This window comes from Dinoponera quadriceps, unplaced genomic scaffold (assembly GCF_001313825.1).
Source record: "Dinoponera quadriceps isolate SergipeBrazil2010 unplaced genomic scaffold, ASM131382v1 scaffold120, whole genome shotgun sequence".
In the NCBI taxonomy this organism is placed as follows: Eukaryota; Metazoa; Arthropoda; class Insecta; order Hymenoptera; family Formicidae; genus Dinoponera; species Dinoponera quadriceps.
In genome coordinates, this window is record NW_014554309.1 from 1,914,107 (window position 1) to 1,933,534 (window position 19,428).

Below are 19,428 nucleotides of genomic sequence, written 5' to 3' on the forward strand. Positions count from 1 at the left end.
GGGGGGGGGGGGGAAAGAAAACGTGCCGCGATCGCGAGAGAGAACGGAAGTTATTAAAATTCCCTACGAAACCGTAAAACTATTTGGAATTTCATTTAAGCGCATAAAAGCGCCCATATTGATGAAAATCACAATAGCCCCGAGTATAATATCTTCCATTCTTAAGTGGTTAAATATCCGGCTAACTCGGCGCGCGCGCGAGAGAGCGAGCGATAGGTGTGGGCATTTCTCAAATCTCGAACACATTGCGCATAATATCACGATCGATGCGAAAGGTACGTCGCGGCGTCGAAGGCGCCGGGATAAGTAATATCATTAGCGCAGTTTCTATCACGCCGTGTTTCATCGCGAAAACATCAGCTATACATCTATATAATATATATATATTTATTTATTTATATACCGAGTCGCGCCCGTTTGTTCCGACGGAAAATTGTTCGCATTAACGAACACTTGAAATGTTCCCGGGAGGGGAGGGGAACACGGTGGGCGGAATTCGAAGCGTGCGGCGGGTATGCCTACCTCATTAGCGGGCATCGTTATTTTCTCAAACGGAGCATCGGCTTATTACGAGCCGTCGTAATTGTATATGCCTCGCGCGTGCTTCAACCTTGCTATCAAAGAGCTCGCAGTTTAAGAAGCGGAAGGCGCAGGCGGAGAGGGAGAGAGAGGGATGATGGAGGAGGCGGTCGGAGAGTGGCCCTTTCAACGGAGACACTTTGCACCTGTTGAAGGTACAGCCGCTCTCCTCCTCATCCTCAGTCGATCTTGCCAAACTCCCGGGCTCAAAGTGATCTCCGACCTCTGGCAGTTACCAGAAAAACGCGCGCCCGCTCCCCACCACCGTCCGATTTCGTTCCGTTGACGGCTCGGAAATTGGTTTTCGATATGAGCCGCGACGTAGGTATCCCATTGTTCCTTGTGCGTGCGACAGCTGCTGGAAAAACGCGTCTCGCATCGGCGTCACCCCCTTATCGTCCTTTCTTCTCGCTTTTTGTTCCGCCGCTCCTTCGCTTTTTTTCCCCTCCCTTCGACACGTGTACCGTCCCACCCTTTGCGCCGGTGTTGTTACATCCCGCGCGCGTTCCTCGCGCTTCTCCCGAGAACGCCGGTCGTAACCGTGAATGTCGCGGAACGTTGGGCGTTCCGCGGCACACACAAATCACGGTCGAATGTTCATTCGAGAATGCCCCCGAGCCCTCGAAACGAACGCGAGAAACGCGGGATCACGTTGCGCATCAAAGCGTCGTTGCTTCATCGCTCCCCGTCCCGTTGCTTTATTCCGAGGCAGGACGAGATCGCGAGGGAAAGAACGCCTTTGAGACGCGCGCGGGGGCCGCGCAGCGCGGCGTTCATGAGCGAAATTTCGAAGAAAATTAGCGCTCCGGCCGAAGTTACGTCGTCTACCGTGTCCAGGTGTACACGGGCCGTTGCGCGGAGCTTGCGAAAGCAGCCGGGGGCTAACTCTTCCACAAGCTCGCTCGCCCGGCTCTACGAGCCGTGTCGGCTCTACCACCGCTCCCGCGCGCGACGGGGTGAAGTGCATTCGATGTTCGCAGTTCGCTACCATGGCAACAATCCCCTCACACAACAAACAAAATGCATCGTGTGCACACGACTTGCCCTCTCTCTCTCTCTCTTTCTCCCTCCCTCTCTCCTTGTCCCTGAGGCCGAGGGGGGCCCACCCGCCGCGCGTTTAGTCGCCACGGAAGGAACCGAAGCCGGGGTGAAGAAATGCCACCGGACAGGACGAGACACACGACTGTAAATTCCGAGCGGTGGCGAGCGAGCCGGAGGGGTCGGCGGCCCCCGTTCGCGCTTGCGAGATAAATCGTCCGGCTAGCTCGTGCACTCGCACGAGCTACCGGGGGTGTCGAAAGGGGACACCGGTGAGCACGCGATCGGTGCCGATGATTAACGGTCGATTAAAGATAAGCGCCGACTGTTCGTTTCGCTACGTCGACGCGCCGGCGAGATGTTACGCGGTTAACCCTTTCTCTCTCTCTCTCTCTCTCTCGATCGATCGATGAGAACGAACGCGCGGTTCTTATGAGCCATCGATGAATCGTGTGTTCAGGGGGCCGATTGTGTACCTGGAGAAATACAGTGAACGTTACGAGAGTGGAATTCTCGTTTGATCGAGCAACTTTCGCCGTGATGAAAATGCGATATTTCTCATTGCTCGACAAGTATTAAGTATTAAGTGCGAAAAGTTGTATCATATCCGGCTAATTCTCCAGACATTGCCTCTTCAGATTTTCATCTGTTTCAATCGTTGCAACACCATTTAACTAACATTTTTTAAGCAATGAAAAATATTCGAAAATCGACCGATAATGTTACTGATTCAAAACCGTCAAGTTTCTATCGCGATGGAATTCGGCAACTGCCCGATGGATAGTGTAAGGTCATTAAAAATAACGGAGATTATGTCGATACTTAAAATAGCACACCTTTGTGCTTTCGTTATCAAAAATCAAGATTTATTTATTCATTGATAAAATAAGTCTTTATTTTGATAAGGAAGGAAGTAAATTAAATCTCCTGCTCCCTCGCTGCAGCTGTCCTTGTTTGATGATGTCGGAATGCCAAAAATTCTTGTACTGAAACGATCACGAGTGTCATTTTGTGGGTACATCTGTTTATTTGAACGTATAACACGTATAAAAATTCTTGGCATGCCTTTTCTCACTGTTGATGTCATTAAGACCGGGAGAAGAAAACATAGAAAAGGTCACATAGAAAAACGTAAGCAGTAAGACCTAAGCAGTAAAAAAGTTAAACAACCAATCAGCAAATTTCCCTAGATTTACGTATTCCAAAAGACGATGGAAGCGTGACGATAAGTTTGATCTTAAGCAGAAGCGACTACGATTTCAAATCGTCGAAGTGACTTATCGTCACTCATATCGTTTTTTCGAATATGCAAACCTAAAGAGATGTACTGATTGATATACCAATTCCTCGCTACTTAACTTTCACTCTGTGCCAATATTTTAAATAAGGGTAGTCGCAGCCGAGAGCCTTGATCTACACATCTGATAATTTCGCGTCGAACGGTGTGAAGCGGCGTTGATTTATTCAGATAAGACGAAAGTAGGAGAGGCGAGAAAAGTCGAAGCGAAGATACGCGATCGACCTTCAGATGTGCGCCTTTATTCGAGGCCGACTACTCGGATTCGAAACAGCGTGCTGCCGCCGACGAGTTTGACGTTTCCCGCCGATATCTTGGGCGCATCTCTCGTAAAAAGGAATCGTATTTTTCGACGTTGAGCCGGACGAGGGTAACACAGCAAGCGGCAATCGATTTTTGTTACGCGATAGACACACACACACACACTCACACACGGTGCAAAAGCGTATGGACGGCACTGTCCGTCAACATCATTCGCGTTCTCGACGCGACAACGAACGAACGAACGGGCGAGCGAACGAACGAGCGAACTAACGAACAAAGAACGAAGCGGAACAGAACATCGTGCCGTAATCGCGCTCATTCGCCCCGATCTAAAAGTGCGACGTGGTGGGAGCGGGCGACCGATAAAGGAAAGGCCGTGGCGTGCTCAAATGTCACACGGTAACATTTTCGAATCCATATGGATCGGAAAATCTCACGTATAAAGGAGGAATGTGTCGCGAGGGTGTAACGCGGAGGGAACGGCCGCCGAGGAGGAGCGCTCGCGCCGGAGAGAAATAGTCGGAAGGTACGGTCGGAGGAAAGGTCGGGGGGGAGTGGAAGAGAGACAGAGCGGGACCGTGAGGAGGGACAGAGAGGGTGAAGAGGGCATAACACAATTACATGTGGGGTTGATGCCGGGCCGGGCTCGCTCCCTCGTTCGCTCTCCCTCTCTCTCTCTCCGCATAGCAAAGAGCGACGGGAGGGCAGGCGGGAAGGGGACCCCAACGGTGGGTGGCAAGATTGAATATGAAAGTTTAATGCGAGCAATATCAGCGCCACTGCCCCGGCCCTCGGCTACTCACTCTCAGACGTCTCGACTATCAGGGTGCCCATCTTGGCCGTATCTCTCTTTATATCGTGAGTGCGCTCACAACGGGCCTTCGAAGGCCGGGGCTGTGTAGAGACCGGCAGACGGCAGAAAGCACTTCGAATCTTTGATGTTCCGAGGTAACCCACAGGTCGTACCCGCGCGCTTGTTCCGCGTTCGCACGTACGATCCCGTCGACCTGAAAAACTGATTTGTCGATCCGCAGCAACGCGCGCGTCCATTCCGATGCAAACAACGTTTAGAGCACGAGAACGTAATTAACACCTCGTTGGGCCCTCCTCTGAATCCGAATATCGCGCTTGTTACCGCGCTGCGCGAGGAAAGGACGGAACAAAGGACCGCCGGAGGGCCGGGGAGTGCGCGATGACGTGTCCGATTCGCGAGCGCGCTCAATTTGCCGTATTTATACACGCCGTGTTTACATCGCGCGCGAGGAATTATTTCTACGAGCGGCGGGCTGTCCGATCGTCGCGCGCGTTCCTTCCTTTGCGCATTAATCACACACGATGCTCCGTTAATCGTCTTATCGCGTGAAAATATTTTAAAGCCGCGCGGTTTTTCCACGACGAGCGTGCCGGGCGAGCGAACGGCATAAAACACATCGTGAAGTCGGTAGTCCCGCCTATTCCTTCTCCTCCTCGCGCACGAGAAAGGATAATTATCAATTAAAAACTTATACTTTTGCGTAGAGAGATCCTCCGGAGGGGGTTCACGAGCTCGCTAAGGCGTTTAGTGACTGTGCCTTCGGCTATTTGTAAAACTTTCCTCATTAATTACCGACAAGATTCGATCTCCGTCCTCCCTCCCATACCGAGCTCTTCCAGCCCGGCCTTTCCTCGCTTATGATCTCGCCTCTTTGTCCGGTTACATCGAGAGGAACTTTAATAGTGAATTAGAACGTGCGGTCCTGCAACCGGCAATTATCCGCCAATTAACAAGTCTCACGCGGTATCGCCGAGTCATGTCCCTGAGGGGAGAACCGCGTATTCGCGATCAAAAGCGTCAATGACGGCCGCCTCTTCCAAGGCAGTTGATCCGTAGAGTGCCGGATTTTCAGCGGCGATATTGAGGTAATTGGGGCCCGTCGAACCATTTTCTCCCGCATATATGAGTTTGTTACTTATACTAAAAAATACTTTCCTATTGTAACCTGATTTAACTATCTCAGTGATAAATGTTAATTTTGAGCGCGAAATTAAGACAAATATATGCACAATGTTACGAACATGGAGATATTAATTATTTTTCTTGCTAATGCATTTATACAGCATTCAGTTGAGCTACCTGATAGAAGTGCACACATAATAGAAAATAGTATATAAATATTTAAATATGTGTAGATATGTACACATATACTCGTATTACAATAAATTGTTGTAATCGTAAATTTCCTATGGCCATATTTTTCAAACAGAATGACCAATAATTCTGAAAATTGTGCATAAAGTCTCAATATTGTAATTAAATAATATACTTATTGAAAAACTAATTGTTAATACCACAATTAGTTTTTCAATAAGATAAAATGTGTTTCAGAAGGAATTAAAAATAGAGATTAAAAATTCGACATCGACCTCGAGGGATATATATAAGAAGTGTTATTTTTAGTTGTGAATATTTTAGCTTCCAAATAGTCAATCGTTTTTTAACTTTACAGACGTGTAGATAATATTTTTATCAATACACAGTTAAAAATTTAAAGGGATTCCTAATGGAATGGTTCGACGGACCAACTACTTCAATACATTGCCCACCGATCAGGTAGATTTATTCATTTCTCGATGATCGTTGATCTACCTGAATCAATCTGAACTTTTGATGATTCACGACTCTTCACGAGGCGAGACGGAAATTATACTTGCGATCGATCTTACCCCACAATACTTAAAATCGGCCTGTGAAGGATGACGGATTATGACGGGAATTTTCGCCCAACATTTTTCCATTGAAATGTGGCGCGGAGTTCGTATTTTATGCGACGAAAGTTTCGTTTTTGTCAATAGTTTCAAAGTTTCGGAAAAAACTGTTTTTTCCAATTCTTCCGCGAATTTTTTTCCTCTTTTCCTTTAGGAAAAACACAAATGTGACAGGTTTTAACCGAACACACGTGAATTTTATTTAACGAATACTTGTATCCTTAAGACGGAGAACGAAGAAACCCGCGTGAAATTGGAAGGAAAACGTTTTCTCCGAAATGTTAAGACTATATTTTTGTCGAGCTCTACGGAACATATTGCCAGCCAATCGGACAGATCTATCCTTTCCTCGATGATTCTGAAGAAAAATTCTTATCCTCGTCATTGAATTTCATTACAATGAATCCCGCATCAAATGTCAAAATTTCGGTCAAGACATGTTGCCGCGCACTGTTTACGAAGTGTATGGCTTTCAAAGCCTGGTGAAAGGGTGCAATTCGCGCGGCTGGCAATGTGTTAACTAACTCGAGCTGTCGATCGAGCGCCGAGCCGAGGGCGGATTCTGAATTGAAAATGGAAGTAATTTCACGATATAGCGTTCTATCATCGACGACAGGGGGATATATAAACCGGGGGACGCGCGGTGCGCGGGGGAACGCGTCACGGAAAAATTCCTCCCACGGCCCGACTAACTATATTTCCCCGTGCGTCTATCCTTTCAACGTCAGCCCCGCGCATCTCCGAGTATACCTCTTCGTCAAAGAAATAACTCCCGGTGTACACCTTGTACACGGTGTCAGCGTGGTTAAAAATACAGCCGTATCTATATACGTACGTGGTCGCGCATCCTGCGCAGACACACCGACACGCGTATACCATGGCGCCGCGCATTTCTTACAGCGGGAAGTCTCTTCTACCCGGTGCTTCTTATGTTCCGCTATCGCGCGTCGGGTAATGCAAGCTCCCTCGGAGTGACACTGCTTTGGTGACAAGCGCCTTTAAGAGTTTAGACTCGCGCGTCACCTTAAGCAAATGCAGATCGGGGCAACGACGCGCGACGAAGTGCCTCGGATCCGGCAGAGAGAGAGAGAGAGAGAGCTGGCGGAAATGTCGACCGGCGATAGAAGCGAAGCGGGGTAATTGGTAGCATCGCAGCGGGGGTCCTGTAAAATGGAACGATGCTTCCGTCATATATATATTGAGAGAGAGAGAGAGAGCCGAGATTGAAGGAGCCATATGCATTCATATGTGAGATCGTGTTTACGGTATATTTGCGGTTGTCCGCGAACGACGGGATCAAAGAGATGATACGGATTCGCGAATGAAGAATTCACGACGCGCATCCGCGATGATAAAGTTTCGAGGGAAGAATTTTCGGAATAATAATGAAAATCCGAGTGAAATTTAGCGGCTTTAGAAACGGAAGTTGCAAATTAAATCAAATCGGAGATGATCGATCCGACTGTTTAAAATGTCAAAAGTGGTGTTCAATGTAAAATTCAAATACTGGAATATTTGAGATTCTTTACAATAATATTTCGCCGTTTTTAGCTCGCGAAAATTTAGTTCGAGTGTCGTAAAATGGGGTAATTGTGGCCCAGTTGGGATAATTTTAGCGCAAATTTGAGAAATGTTTATTTCTTATTTGTTGCTCAGCAGATTGCTCGATTTAATTGATTCTGGTATAAAAATGTAGATAGCAACACTAGTTTGAGATTATAACAACTTTTGCGTAATTTACGCTTCTGTCACGCGTAAATGGCTCTGTTGAAAATCATCGTTTTGACGGCTGAAATAATATAACCTTTTAACTTTTATTTGGATCTTTTCAACTGAAAGCTTCTAAATTCCGATAAGTATATTTTTATATTTAAAATATTATAGACGACATAATTAATGTACAACATTGAATTTACAATTTGGGGCGACTTTGACACAATCTCAATTTCTTTGTTTCTTGGTTTCTTTTTTATAATAATACTAATAATCCATTTCTAAATATTTTTGGGAAAAAATCAACAGATTTCTTTCTTATTTTTTACAAAGCGTCATGCTTCGGAATCCAGCAAACCTCCCTCACAAGCACTCACATTGCACATTTTGAAATAGCACGAATAAATGTACGGCTCTTTAAACATGCGTCTTCTCGTATTGAAACGAAACTGAGTAAAAGAAGAACGTGTTAGCGTATTGTCACTCATCAGCTCATGTATACTCGAGTGTACTCGTCATATTTTTTCGTTTAATAGACTGGCCGTGTCTGAGAGTCCAAGAAACGAGCATCAAAATGATGCGGACGGGTTAAAAACGGGATCGGAAAGGGGTCATATGAAGAATAAAAACGGTGGCATATTTTTGTAAGGGATCGGACGAAGAGGAGTGGACTATATAAGTGTTCCTTTCTCGCTGAGAACATGACGAATTAATGGAGAAGAGTTCGTTCACCGTTAACGCATGATTAATTTGTGTAGATGCGGCAGATCGATCGTACCGCACGGGATCCGACACGGAAGGCGCAGCAACCACGGACAACCCGACGACGCCGTTTCCTACACCGCCCCCAACCTTGACACCGAATCATCGGCAAGCTTCTCCGTTTCCCCTCGAAAGCACAAACTCTCGCCGGCATCATTATAACGGCAGCGTATCTTCCGAGAGATCTCGCAACGGCAATGGTAAGGGGAGTTAATTAGATCCGCGAACGGGTTCGTTTGCACGCAAGATGATACTTACGGACTCGCCGCAAGATGAATTTCATCGGGCGCTATTTTATACCGCGCACGGGGCCGACTCGCGCAATCGCGACGTATGCGCGCAACGCGAACTAATTAAGAAATTCCGGCGGACAGGCGATTTAAAGTGAGAAGCGATACGTCATCGCGCGTAACTGCTGGCGGTATCAAGTTGTTCCGATGAGTCGGAATCTCACCCCTTATTTTACCCCTTAAACCTTTAACGAACGGTAAGAGCTGCACGGGGGAAAAGGATCGGTTGAATTAACGTGACGGCAAACGAGCCGAAGATATTTTGATTGAATAACACTGAATCCCCGGTTCTTATATAGTAGACAAATTTTGTGTCAGATACATTTCACATGTCACTCAGGTGGTCCACTCAAATTTTTGCGTTGATTTAACGTAAGGTAAATAATGTTAAGAAATAATGTCCTGCTCGATAAGGAAGGTTAGAGAAGTTTCCAGCGAATCGGGCGGAAACGCTCAAGAAATGTTTGTAGTCGGAATGAACGTTTCTGTATTGTTCCCTCGTCGTTCGCTATGCATTAAATTTGCCGGTAACTTGCGGACAATTCCCGTTTGCCGGCCTATTTTCGTGAAAAATACCCTGAGTGTTTTTTGAACGTTCGCTTGCTGCCTTGCGGTGCGCACATTTATTAAAAACTTCCCGCAAACTTTCCGCACCGCCATCTTAACATGTAATTATTCGCCTCGTGAACGCTTCCCCGAGTCGAAATTTTAGTTTTAGCGTCATAAGGATACATTATACAGGATCCTTCAAAAGTATGGAAACGGTCTATCTGACCTACAATACGGTCGAAGGGGTTGAGAACGTCGAGGTGAGAAAAATTTCGACTCGCGATGGCACTTCATCGGGTTTCACGTTTCCAACTCGTTTCAGATTGCACTTGTCACGTACACGCGCGCCTCCGGTCCGCCTTCAATTGTCGAGGAAATAATTGTCACGCGTGTGATTTGCGCGGAAATATTAAGCGCGACTCCGAGGCGCGCGCGCGCGCGCGCGCTACGGAAGAGCAGCGCCCGCTGAAACTTGCGGAAGCGAACTTGCGCGAAAATGTTTCATTCACACCGTACAAACAGGCCACCTTCCTTTTTCCGAAAGCAATTCTGAAGGGGTTTTAAAAGGTTCGAGAATTTCCTTTGTCCACGCGCTGCTGGAAAATTGAATTATGCCGCGCGCTTTCGCGCTCGTTAGCGGAGCTCGCCTGGCGCGCGCGCCCCTTCCAAAGGGACCAGCTTTCCGCCCGGTTTGCACAAAGATATTCGTATTTTTTTCATTGCAGGTGAGACCGTTTACGCGTCCACAAAGAAGACGACTTCCGGCGGCGGTACCTTAGGTCGAAGAACACGCCGAGGTCACGCAAGCGCCTTGAGCAGTAGCTCCACCGCGAGCGATCGTTCCGAAACTGTCTTCCCCGACGAACACACCCGCATGCATCTCACCAATGGTAAGCGAATGCTCCGGATTTTTTTTCTTCCGCCCGCGCGATCACACGTCATCATTTCATGCGTAATCATTGCGCCGCTCATTCGCTCGTCGCTCGACGACTCGATAATCCCGACGATACACACTCCCGACGAACGAAACCGGGCGCCGTTTCGACAAAGAGATCCGTCGAACGGGACGAGATCCGGGGATAAATCCCGGGTCGATCGCCCTGAGCGGATCGGCCCTTTAAATCACGACGTAAAATTTGCCGCGGTGCGATAAGTTAACGATCCATGCCTCAAATGCGATTACCGGGGCTAACCGAGTTACCGGCTCCGGTATCGAGCCTCTGGCCGAAGTTAAATCGGGTTTTCGCGCAAACCTGTCCCTCGTTAAAAGCTTAATATTAATCGTCACCTAGAAACGCGAGCGGGGAGGGGAAAAAAAAGAGCCGTGGATCGCGTGTAAAACCCGGCGGCGCTTGCGGAATACAAGCCACGGAATGCATTTTATGCAGGACTTTCCTACATCGCGCGGCTATCGATTATACGAGAACCGTTTGTGGAGCGAAAGAAGGTCTCTCTCGCCTCCCTCCGTCCCGGTCCCCCCCNTCGAGAACTATACTTTAACGATAACTTTGAACTGTGTGAGAAAACACATCGTGCTTTCTCTCTCTCTCTCTCTTTCACCCTCGCTAAATCGGGGGCAACGCGTACGCAGCGGCGATTCCGACCACTACGAAATGTTCTCATTACGAGCGTCCCTCCCTCTCGTCTCGCGCGAAACCGACAGCCGGGTGAAGGCTTCGCGAAACGGCCGAGGGCGAAGGGATCTTGGCAAAGGCAAACGCGCGCGCTATCGTCCGGCGAACAATACCGTAATCGGCAAACCGCATTACGCGTTGGCTCGTTAAATAACCAAGGGACTTTCTATTTTGGCAGTTTAGTTCATTGTCGTCCAGTGTAGTAACGGTTGCAACATCCAGCTTAGTGTCGGTAGATGGCTTCCACAGTGGCAACGTTAGCAGCAAAGACTTGCAGCTTCTGCGGGGTAAAAGAGAGAGGGAGGGAGAAAGAGCGTGGCAGAACAAGGAGAGGGAGGAAGGGGAGAGGGGAGAGAGAGAGAGTCTCTGAAGCCCGAGGCTAACGGAGTTAGCAGTTGGCGCCCGGCTAGTTAGGCCACCGTCAAAGTTAGCGTGACCTGAGCGACTATATTGTCCCGAAACGTCAACGGTATTTAGGCCTCCCGTCGTTGTCGCAGTCCTCCTCGTCCTCGTGCAACGCGCTATCTAAGTACACGCATCGCCTTACCGTGTAACGCAGCTCTCGAGCTCGACCACGAGGACGGGGAGCCGGGAGGAGAAAGTAGCTTTGCGGCTTTGAACCGGCGGCGGCCGACGGTCGGCGGTCGACGTGGCTTACGCTCGTCGGCTAAGTTTTAAACGAAATTTCGCCCGGATCTCATTTCGCGGCGACGCGACGCCCGACGTCGATGCGCCGAGTTCGGGGGAGGCTGGCTGCCAATTAGCCCGCGGATATCGCGGGAACGCGCCGGGGACGCGGATAAAAGGACACCGGTGGATAGGACCGGATCTGAAAAACTGGCCGGCTGGCGGGCGCGATATCGTTTCGATGCGATCCCCCCTTTGTTTCTTTTTTTCCTATTTTCCTCCCCCCTTTTCTATTTCCCTCCCTTTTTCGGCACGCACGACGCTTCGCCAACGAGAGCGCCGAGGACGGCGGCGGACATTACGCGCGGCAAGATCCTGCGTATAATTACCGGGATCTCGTAAGCAGTAATTCGAGTCTGAATCTCCGATGGGATATTGCTCGCCAGAATGTCCCTGCGGTCTAATGGAGGCATGTCGCGGCATCTATTAGCAAATGGCTCCCAACGGTCAGGGCTTACCCGCGTTAACCCTGCGCGCGCGCTATCGCCAGAAAGACGATTGATATTACATTAGACCGCCGTAGTCTAATGTGACCCAGTCGGGAAGCGGGTTATTGAATTGGCGAGCGCGCGAAACTCGATAATGTTACGGTAATTTGCCGCCGCAAAGCTGCGAAACGGTCGCGGCCGACCGATCAGCCGGCCGGACGAATGAGCCTACTCGACGACGCAAACCGCCGTCCGTATAGACATTTTTCCAGATTTTATCGGATACACACAACTTAGATTCCGATTAGAATACCCAAAATCAGTCCAGAGTAGGTTATCACATTGCGATAGAACGCCCACTCTTTGCTGCTAAAAACAGCCGGTTTAGCTATAAAGAACGGATATGTGGTAAAACAGTAGCGCACATTTTCATCACATTTACATCGTTTGCATTCAGCAGAAAAAATAGCTCAATGAGTATTTAATGATTTACATTGATCCTGATTGGTACATTCCCTTGGAATCAAGAATCTAATGGAATATTCCAATCACAGACGATAATCACTATGCGCTCACTGAGCTTCTTTCCCTGCTGAGCGCAATTATTAATATCGCACTGATATTTACTAAATGTGAATATGAAAAATACGAAAAGAATAACGTGATTATGTTAGTTTATATGTAACAACATTTTGAGGATTGTTTCTACGTTATCCATGCTTATCAAATTCGTCATCAACTTCCGCATTCCGTAACCGTGCGTGTAGCGCGCGTGTGTACTTGTAATATATAAGTACTCGAAATGTTTCGTATATTTCGTTGAAAATCGCGATGTGAAGTGGAAAACAGAAAAACTCTTTCGAAACAACAGATCCTGTTTGGTTGTCCTCGAAAATGTGTTTCCAAAAAGTTTTTCTGCTGCGTAAATGTTCCCTACTTAGAGTCGGATGTTTAAAACATTGTATTTCTAATCTCAGTAGTCACCTGCATGGATTTCCCAACTAGAATCTATAATTATTTTGGAAAATGGAGCTGGATCCCAATTAGATCACGAGAAATTTTCTATGCAAGCGGGTTAACGCGCGACTCGTTTAACCCGACCGTGAGTGCCGCGAGCATCAACTCCGAGTATATGTATGAGTATATATATATATATATATATATATACATCTATATATATATGTGCGCTTAAAAACGATTCGATTGGCCAATGGAGAATAAATTTTTCGCGGGTCTTTGCAGCCGCCCGATGATGGCCAATAATTTTTGACGGGCTCCGATGCGGGTTGTTGCATTTAATACCGCGGAACGAATCATATGTGCACCAATAGACTCGATCCGCTATCAATTCGTCCGATTGGTGTGGGTCAGGTCTCGCGTAATATACGCGCCGTGTACACGGCCGGTATAAATCCACACGGAATGAATTGACTTGTATGGTCGGGCGAAATTTGGAAAATAACCGCGGCCGGTGCTCCTGATAAATAATAACTCGGCCGGCTGAATCATTTCGGCCGTAACCGCTGCTCCCTGACACGGAAGTAACGTTTCATCAAGAATGCTCGGCGATTCTTCGACCTTAACCGTGGATCCATCTCCTTACTGTTGACAATTCGAGGAGCCGTAACATGGCGTATCTGCTTGGACAAACGCCAAGTCTCAAGAATGGGAATAATTTCAAGCACCACTTGCAAACTATGCCAATAGTCCGTGTTCGCCATTACCGTTATCGTTCTATTCTTTTCGGGTTATCTTTCCCGCGAGCGGGTAGCAACGGCAAATCATTTGTTACGACGGACACACGAGCTTCATTGTCGAGAGACTCGCGTTGGTTATTTTAATATCGCATTACGTACACTCAGAGAGTGAATTAACCGTAAGAGCTCGAGTAGATGTAACAGCTAAATGTGTCTTTGAAATAGGGACAGCTAATGTCGTTGCTACTGCAGCTAAATTTATTAACTGTTTGAATTTAGACGCTTTACCACGAGGTACAACTTTATTAGCTAAAATTATTAGCATGAGTAAAGTTGGTTAGCTGTGTTCTCGCTCGCTCTCTCTCTCTCTCTCTCTCTCTCTCTCTCTCTCTCTCTCTCTCCCTCTCTTTGAATTACGAAAAATATGAACTAGGTCGCACGATACTACTAAAATCATATTCACATCCCCGATCGGAGATTTATTGTTCTTTTTTCTTTTAATAGAAGTCCTTAAACTGTTAGCGTATACGGAAAAAATTAATATCAATTCAAAACTTCTATTCTCATATATAAGCAAGAATATGTAATATTCTTATAATTGATGTGAAAATAAATTTTGCTTATATGATGAAATTCTAATATAATTCACATGTCATATTCTTGTTATTCAAGGATAATTTTCATGAATTGAGAGGAAAAGGTACCGAGTAGAAAGAATGATGATGATGATCTTCAAATTAAGAATTGTATAAATTTGAAGATATCGTTTCTTTCTATACAGTACTTTTTCATTTCAATTCATAAAAATTACTTTTTAATAACAAGAATATGATACTTTCAGTGGAACTGTAAAGAATTTTTCGCGCAAGCATGTTTTATCTTCACACAAGATTATGTATTCTTCCTTATATACGAGAAGGGGAATTTTGAATTATTACTAACTTTTTTCTATATGCCTTTCTGATTTTGCCTGGAATTTGGCCATTTACTTGACTTCATGCTATATCATATCTGAAAAATGCGCTTAAGTGCTGATAGGCTCAACTTTGATAGCTCTGGATGATGAGTCAATCATCTCATTAAACCACTTCGTCGATTGATATAAATGTATTTTGTCTTGTCTATATATAGTATAATCAATGGGAGAGAGAGGGAGAGAGAGAGAGAGAGAGAGCACAGCTAACCAACATTAACTACTCATGCTAATAATTTTAGCTAATAAAATTGTACTTCGTAGTAAATGCACTTTACCTTTAATAGCCAACTTTTAGTAACGACAGCATAATGCAAACCAGCTAATGAGATTAGTCGCTATTCCTAACTGATTTCTTCGAGTGTACGCGCATATTAGTGCGTGCAGCATTACGCCCGGCGATATTTTTCTTAAAGAAGGAAAAACAGGGGACACGAATGTTCCCGTTCGTTTCACGTTGCAGAAATACATTCGCTCCGAGCTGAAACATATACGCGAGTAACGATACTTGGCTCGATGGTACGATAAAACCGAGCGCACAACGGAAGCTCTAAAGACATTAGGGTCTCGCGGATTTATCAATAGCGCATAAATGAATCGGGGGCGGTGGAGGCGGCTGAAATTTTGCGCGCGCGAGTGTCGCGAACGAAGGCGGAAGCGGCGGCCGCAGAAATTGTACGAGACAGTCCGGACGAAGCATTCACGAATGCTAACTCGGTTTATTAAACTGTTTGGTCCGGAAGGAGCCAAGCCGGAACGATTCGTCAGGCTGGCCATCGGACAGCACCATCGCGGCAATACCGCGCGCCGGGTATAGCTCGGCAAATAATTCGTATTTACATGAACGTGTACTCCCCGACGCGGCGGAGGCGTTAGACCGGCAAATCGAATTACAGGCGCGAATCGCTAACCGCATCAAGTCACTGTCGGCTACCTTGCATCCCCTTGCACTGTCTGACTAACCCTTCTCGCCGCCCGCGGATGAGGGATAACTCGGTTGAACTCGGTGATGCGCGCTGGCTCACTACATAATTGGCTCGCAACGATTGGCCAAGACATACCGCCGGCGACGCTCTATCGCTCGATAATACGTCCAATTAGATATATCGCAATAACGTCTGATCGACGTACGCACGCAAGCAGGCGTATATGCCTCGACACTCAGCGACTACGATTTTCGGCAGCGCATCGGCTACGTTCAGCAGAATAAAGCGCTCACCAAGAGACCAGTGATTTACACAAGTATCCGAACAATTGTAAAAGCAGCGAAACAGAAATTGAAGATATCATCAGGCTCATAGTAGGGATAAATTATATCGTTATAATGGAAATATACGTTGTCTTAGTTCCTCTGTCTTAATAGCGCGTTGTGAAATTCAAGGTTCAACACAGGGTCAAAATTTCCACTCTGATCATGTTTCTTTCTTTTTTAACGAATTCACGAAAACACGAGCGAATTTGGATACGACCGTGACGGATGTAAATCCAACCGTGGGAAATAAGCCGCGTTATGTAAATAGTGAAATCTCTATTACGGAGTTACATGTATACGCGTCTGTGTATAATATGTATATATCGTGTTCATCATTTCGCAGAATTAGATTGCAGTGCATTATCGCCATCAGAAACTGCATGATTTATTTTGCGCGTTATGTAAACGCTAACCTATGCTTTATGAGCAGCAACGCGGTTTGACCACCGGTCAATGATGTACCAGTATTAGCCATAATTGGCTGGGATCGTATTGATCTAACCTTCGTGCGGGTTCGCGTTATCTTGTATCCTTGTTGCGTTTAATTAGCTATGCTGACAAATTTACATATTCAGCGCGCGATGAGTCGTTTGTTGAGAATTTTCATGAAAATCCGTGTGCGCGGTACACGGTTCTTCCGACCACCACCGGCGAATCGCCGGTTGACCATCGGCGGGGAAAACGATGAAAACGATATCGGAGACATTTATCGAAAACACGACACGGTCGCCCGTCGCCGATCACCGAGCGTCGCATTCCACCGGCAATTTCACCGCCAATCGTGAAAATTCGCGCGATTCCTGCTTGTTGCCAAGATTATCGCTGTCGGCGATTTCACCGCGAAGCCGAGAAGGGGAGGATGGGGTTAAATTTAACCGGTTTCAACTCTTTCGCCGGGCGGATAGCGTAGCCAGCAATTTAGCGTTATACGTAGCCCGCAATTTCACACAGAAGAACCTTCCTCAAATATGTACTTTAGCCGGGCTTTAATTCGGTACTGCATCATGTCGCGTACGTATTTAGCGCGGTAGTGGTAACCATCGCGAAAAGCGAAATGTATTCCGCGGCTCGCGCGCGGTGCGCGCGCCGTTATAAAGCGTACAAGTCTCGCAAAGAGTAACACATTGCAAAGCTCAAAGGGGAGGAGGGCCCCCCCCCTCCCCTTTGTAGCGGCGCCGAGATTTTTCCTGTCGTCGATGCGATATCGACTTTGTAATTGAGCGTTACAGGTGTTCCGAGCACTCGAACGGCGCCGGCAAATTGTTCAATAACTGGAACGAATGTATATTTCGACGGTAAAGTTGTCCAAGATAGGCGACGAACGCGGCTGCCGCTGACAGCTACGCATTGTGCGTTTCACGGTTCCGGTTTAATTAAGCGATTATTACTGCTTATTACGGAAAATATCGGTGCTACGCCCTCGTGACTACGCAGAAATAATTCCTACCGCGTTTATAATTTCTGCGATTAATTAGATCCTCCCTCTCCCTCCCGCCCGTCCTCTCCTCTCGCAGAGCCCGGCCAAGTGATAACGTCGAAAATTACCGAGAATCCGAACAGCGTCGGCGTAATTGTTAATCGGTTAGAAAACGGAAACGAGTCTCGCGATGATATCGCGTTATCGCGAGTTTCGCGCTCCGTGACAAAAGCATGAAACTTCGACGTCATTTCGTTCGATCCGCTCGCGTCCTGATATACTTGCGATATCGCTTTCCGCGCAAATTTATTCAATTTGTCACGGGACAGCACTTCGAGCGTTATGTTTGGATCTCACTTTACTGCCAATATTAAGGATATATCTACTACATATAATTTAAAATAATGAAAAAAATTATTATAAAATTACAAATTGATGTATAAATTGGGCTTAAAAGTAACAGCAAAAATTTGAGTAATTCAGAGTCTTAAAAGTGATTATTCCACTTTAAAAGTGGTTGTGAGGTGAAGTTCATTTGATGAGAATTCGATGAAACTTGCACTGCGTGTACATTGAAATATTATCTAACTCATAGCTCGTACAATCAGGAAAGGATTGACCATTCGAAAACTGAAATATTTATAATTAAAGTTGATATTTTTTATACGTTTTCCTTGAGAGATTAGAACGCTACTTTTAATTTCTATTTTTAATATCTTCTAAATTAAAAATAAGATTTTAATGAAAAACTACTACGGTATTAAAGACTAATATGCAGACATTATATACAAATTTCAGAATTACTGAACATTTTGTTTTGAAAACCGTGCAAAGTTTATAACTTGTAGTAATATTCAAAATGCGTATAATATATGTACATATTTGAGCACTAATATACTTTTCCTAATATCTATGCATCTCTATTAGATCAACTGATAAATAAATATAGCAATAATAAGAAATTTTTTCACATTTGTAATATTGTGTACATATGTCTATCTCAACTTCTTTTCAAATTAACGTTTATTATTTAGGTAACGAAAAAGATGAATAAGTAATTGAAAAAGTAACGTAATCTTGCTTGATAAATACTAAATTTATAAGTGGCTCTCTTGATGTGCCACTGAAAATACGACTAATGGGTAATACATTTTTAAGTACACAGGGAAAAATGATTCAGAGAGACAGCGGATTTTAATGCTGTAAATAAAAAATGCTATAATAAACAAATAAATATACAGGGTTAAACTGCTTACATCGGCTGATGTAAGAAAGTCTCTAACTAAAAATAGTATGGGCTTCTTAAAGCTTAATCGCGACTGTTGCAGTGATAAACCATTTTTAATTTTATGAGAATCTATAAATGTTTAACGCGTAATGATGTACGTACCGTCCAATATTTTAAGAATTGATTCTTTAAGTTATTTTATAATGAAATGACTATATGTTCATATGAACTTCTCTTCATATCATAAAATGATCACAAAAATCAACTCTTAAATATTATACAGTACTCAAAAAACACTCTATATATTTGCTTAATTGCTACGGCAGTATAATAATAAAATAATAAAATGTGCTACATCCCTAATTATTTCTCTCCATATAATCGATACAAGACCAATAATTATCAACGGGGATCGTTAACTAATAATTTCATTAGTAATTATTTATCGTTAGACATCGTCGGTTGTCCTACAATTAGCAACTGTTTTTGTTTTATACGGAATCTCGACGATATTCGGGTATAATTCAGAGACTCCCATCATTCGCGTTACATTAAGGCGCTATTCGGCGGGCCTTGCGCGAGCGTATTTACCTAACATACGCCAGTGCAGTAATGTAAATAATCATCCGCATCGTCTCTCATACATCTCATCCGCATGACGCAATCCTTTGTTAGAATTTTCACACACGCATATGCCAATCCCGCCGCACTAATGCACTTTTCTCTCTGCACATTCCCCGACGCACAGGTCTGCCCAGGCCTATTTACTTTACAGGTATGTAGGCAATCCGTAGAGAAGATGTAATATGTTATGTATAGCACGTTGTGCCGTTTGCATCCTGCGCACTTTACATCCTATTTGTCATCGTTATAAA

The 19,428-nt window shown here is 45.5% G+C and overlaps 1 protein-coding gene across 1 annotated transcript in view; it reads left to right on the top strand.

Annotated features, from left to right (window-relative positions):
- The window catches only part of LOC106745530 (teneurin-a), a 730,052-nt gene that overhangs the window by 278,699 nt on the left and 431,925 nt on the right, over positions 1 to 19,428 (top strand). The window contains exons 5-6 of the mRNA XM_014621223.1: positions 8,395 to 8,598; positions 9,963 to 10,127. Coding sequence (XP_014476709.1) covers positions 8,395 to 8,598; positions 9,963 to 10,127 — 369 coding nt within the window. The remainder of the gene's footprint in view (positions 1 to 8,394; positions 8,599 to 9,962; positions 10,128 to 19,428) is intronic.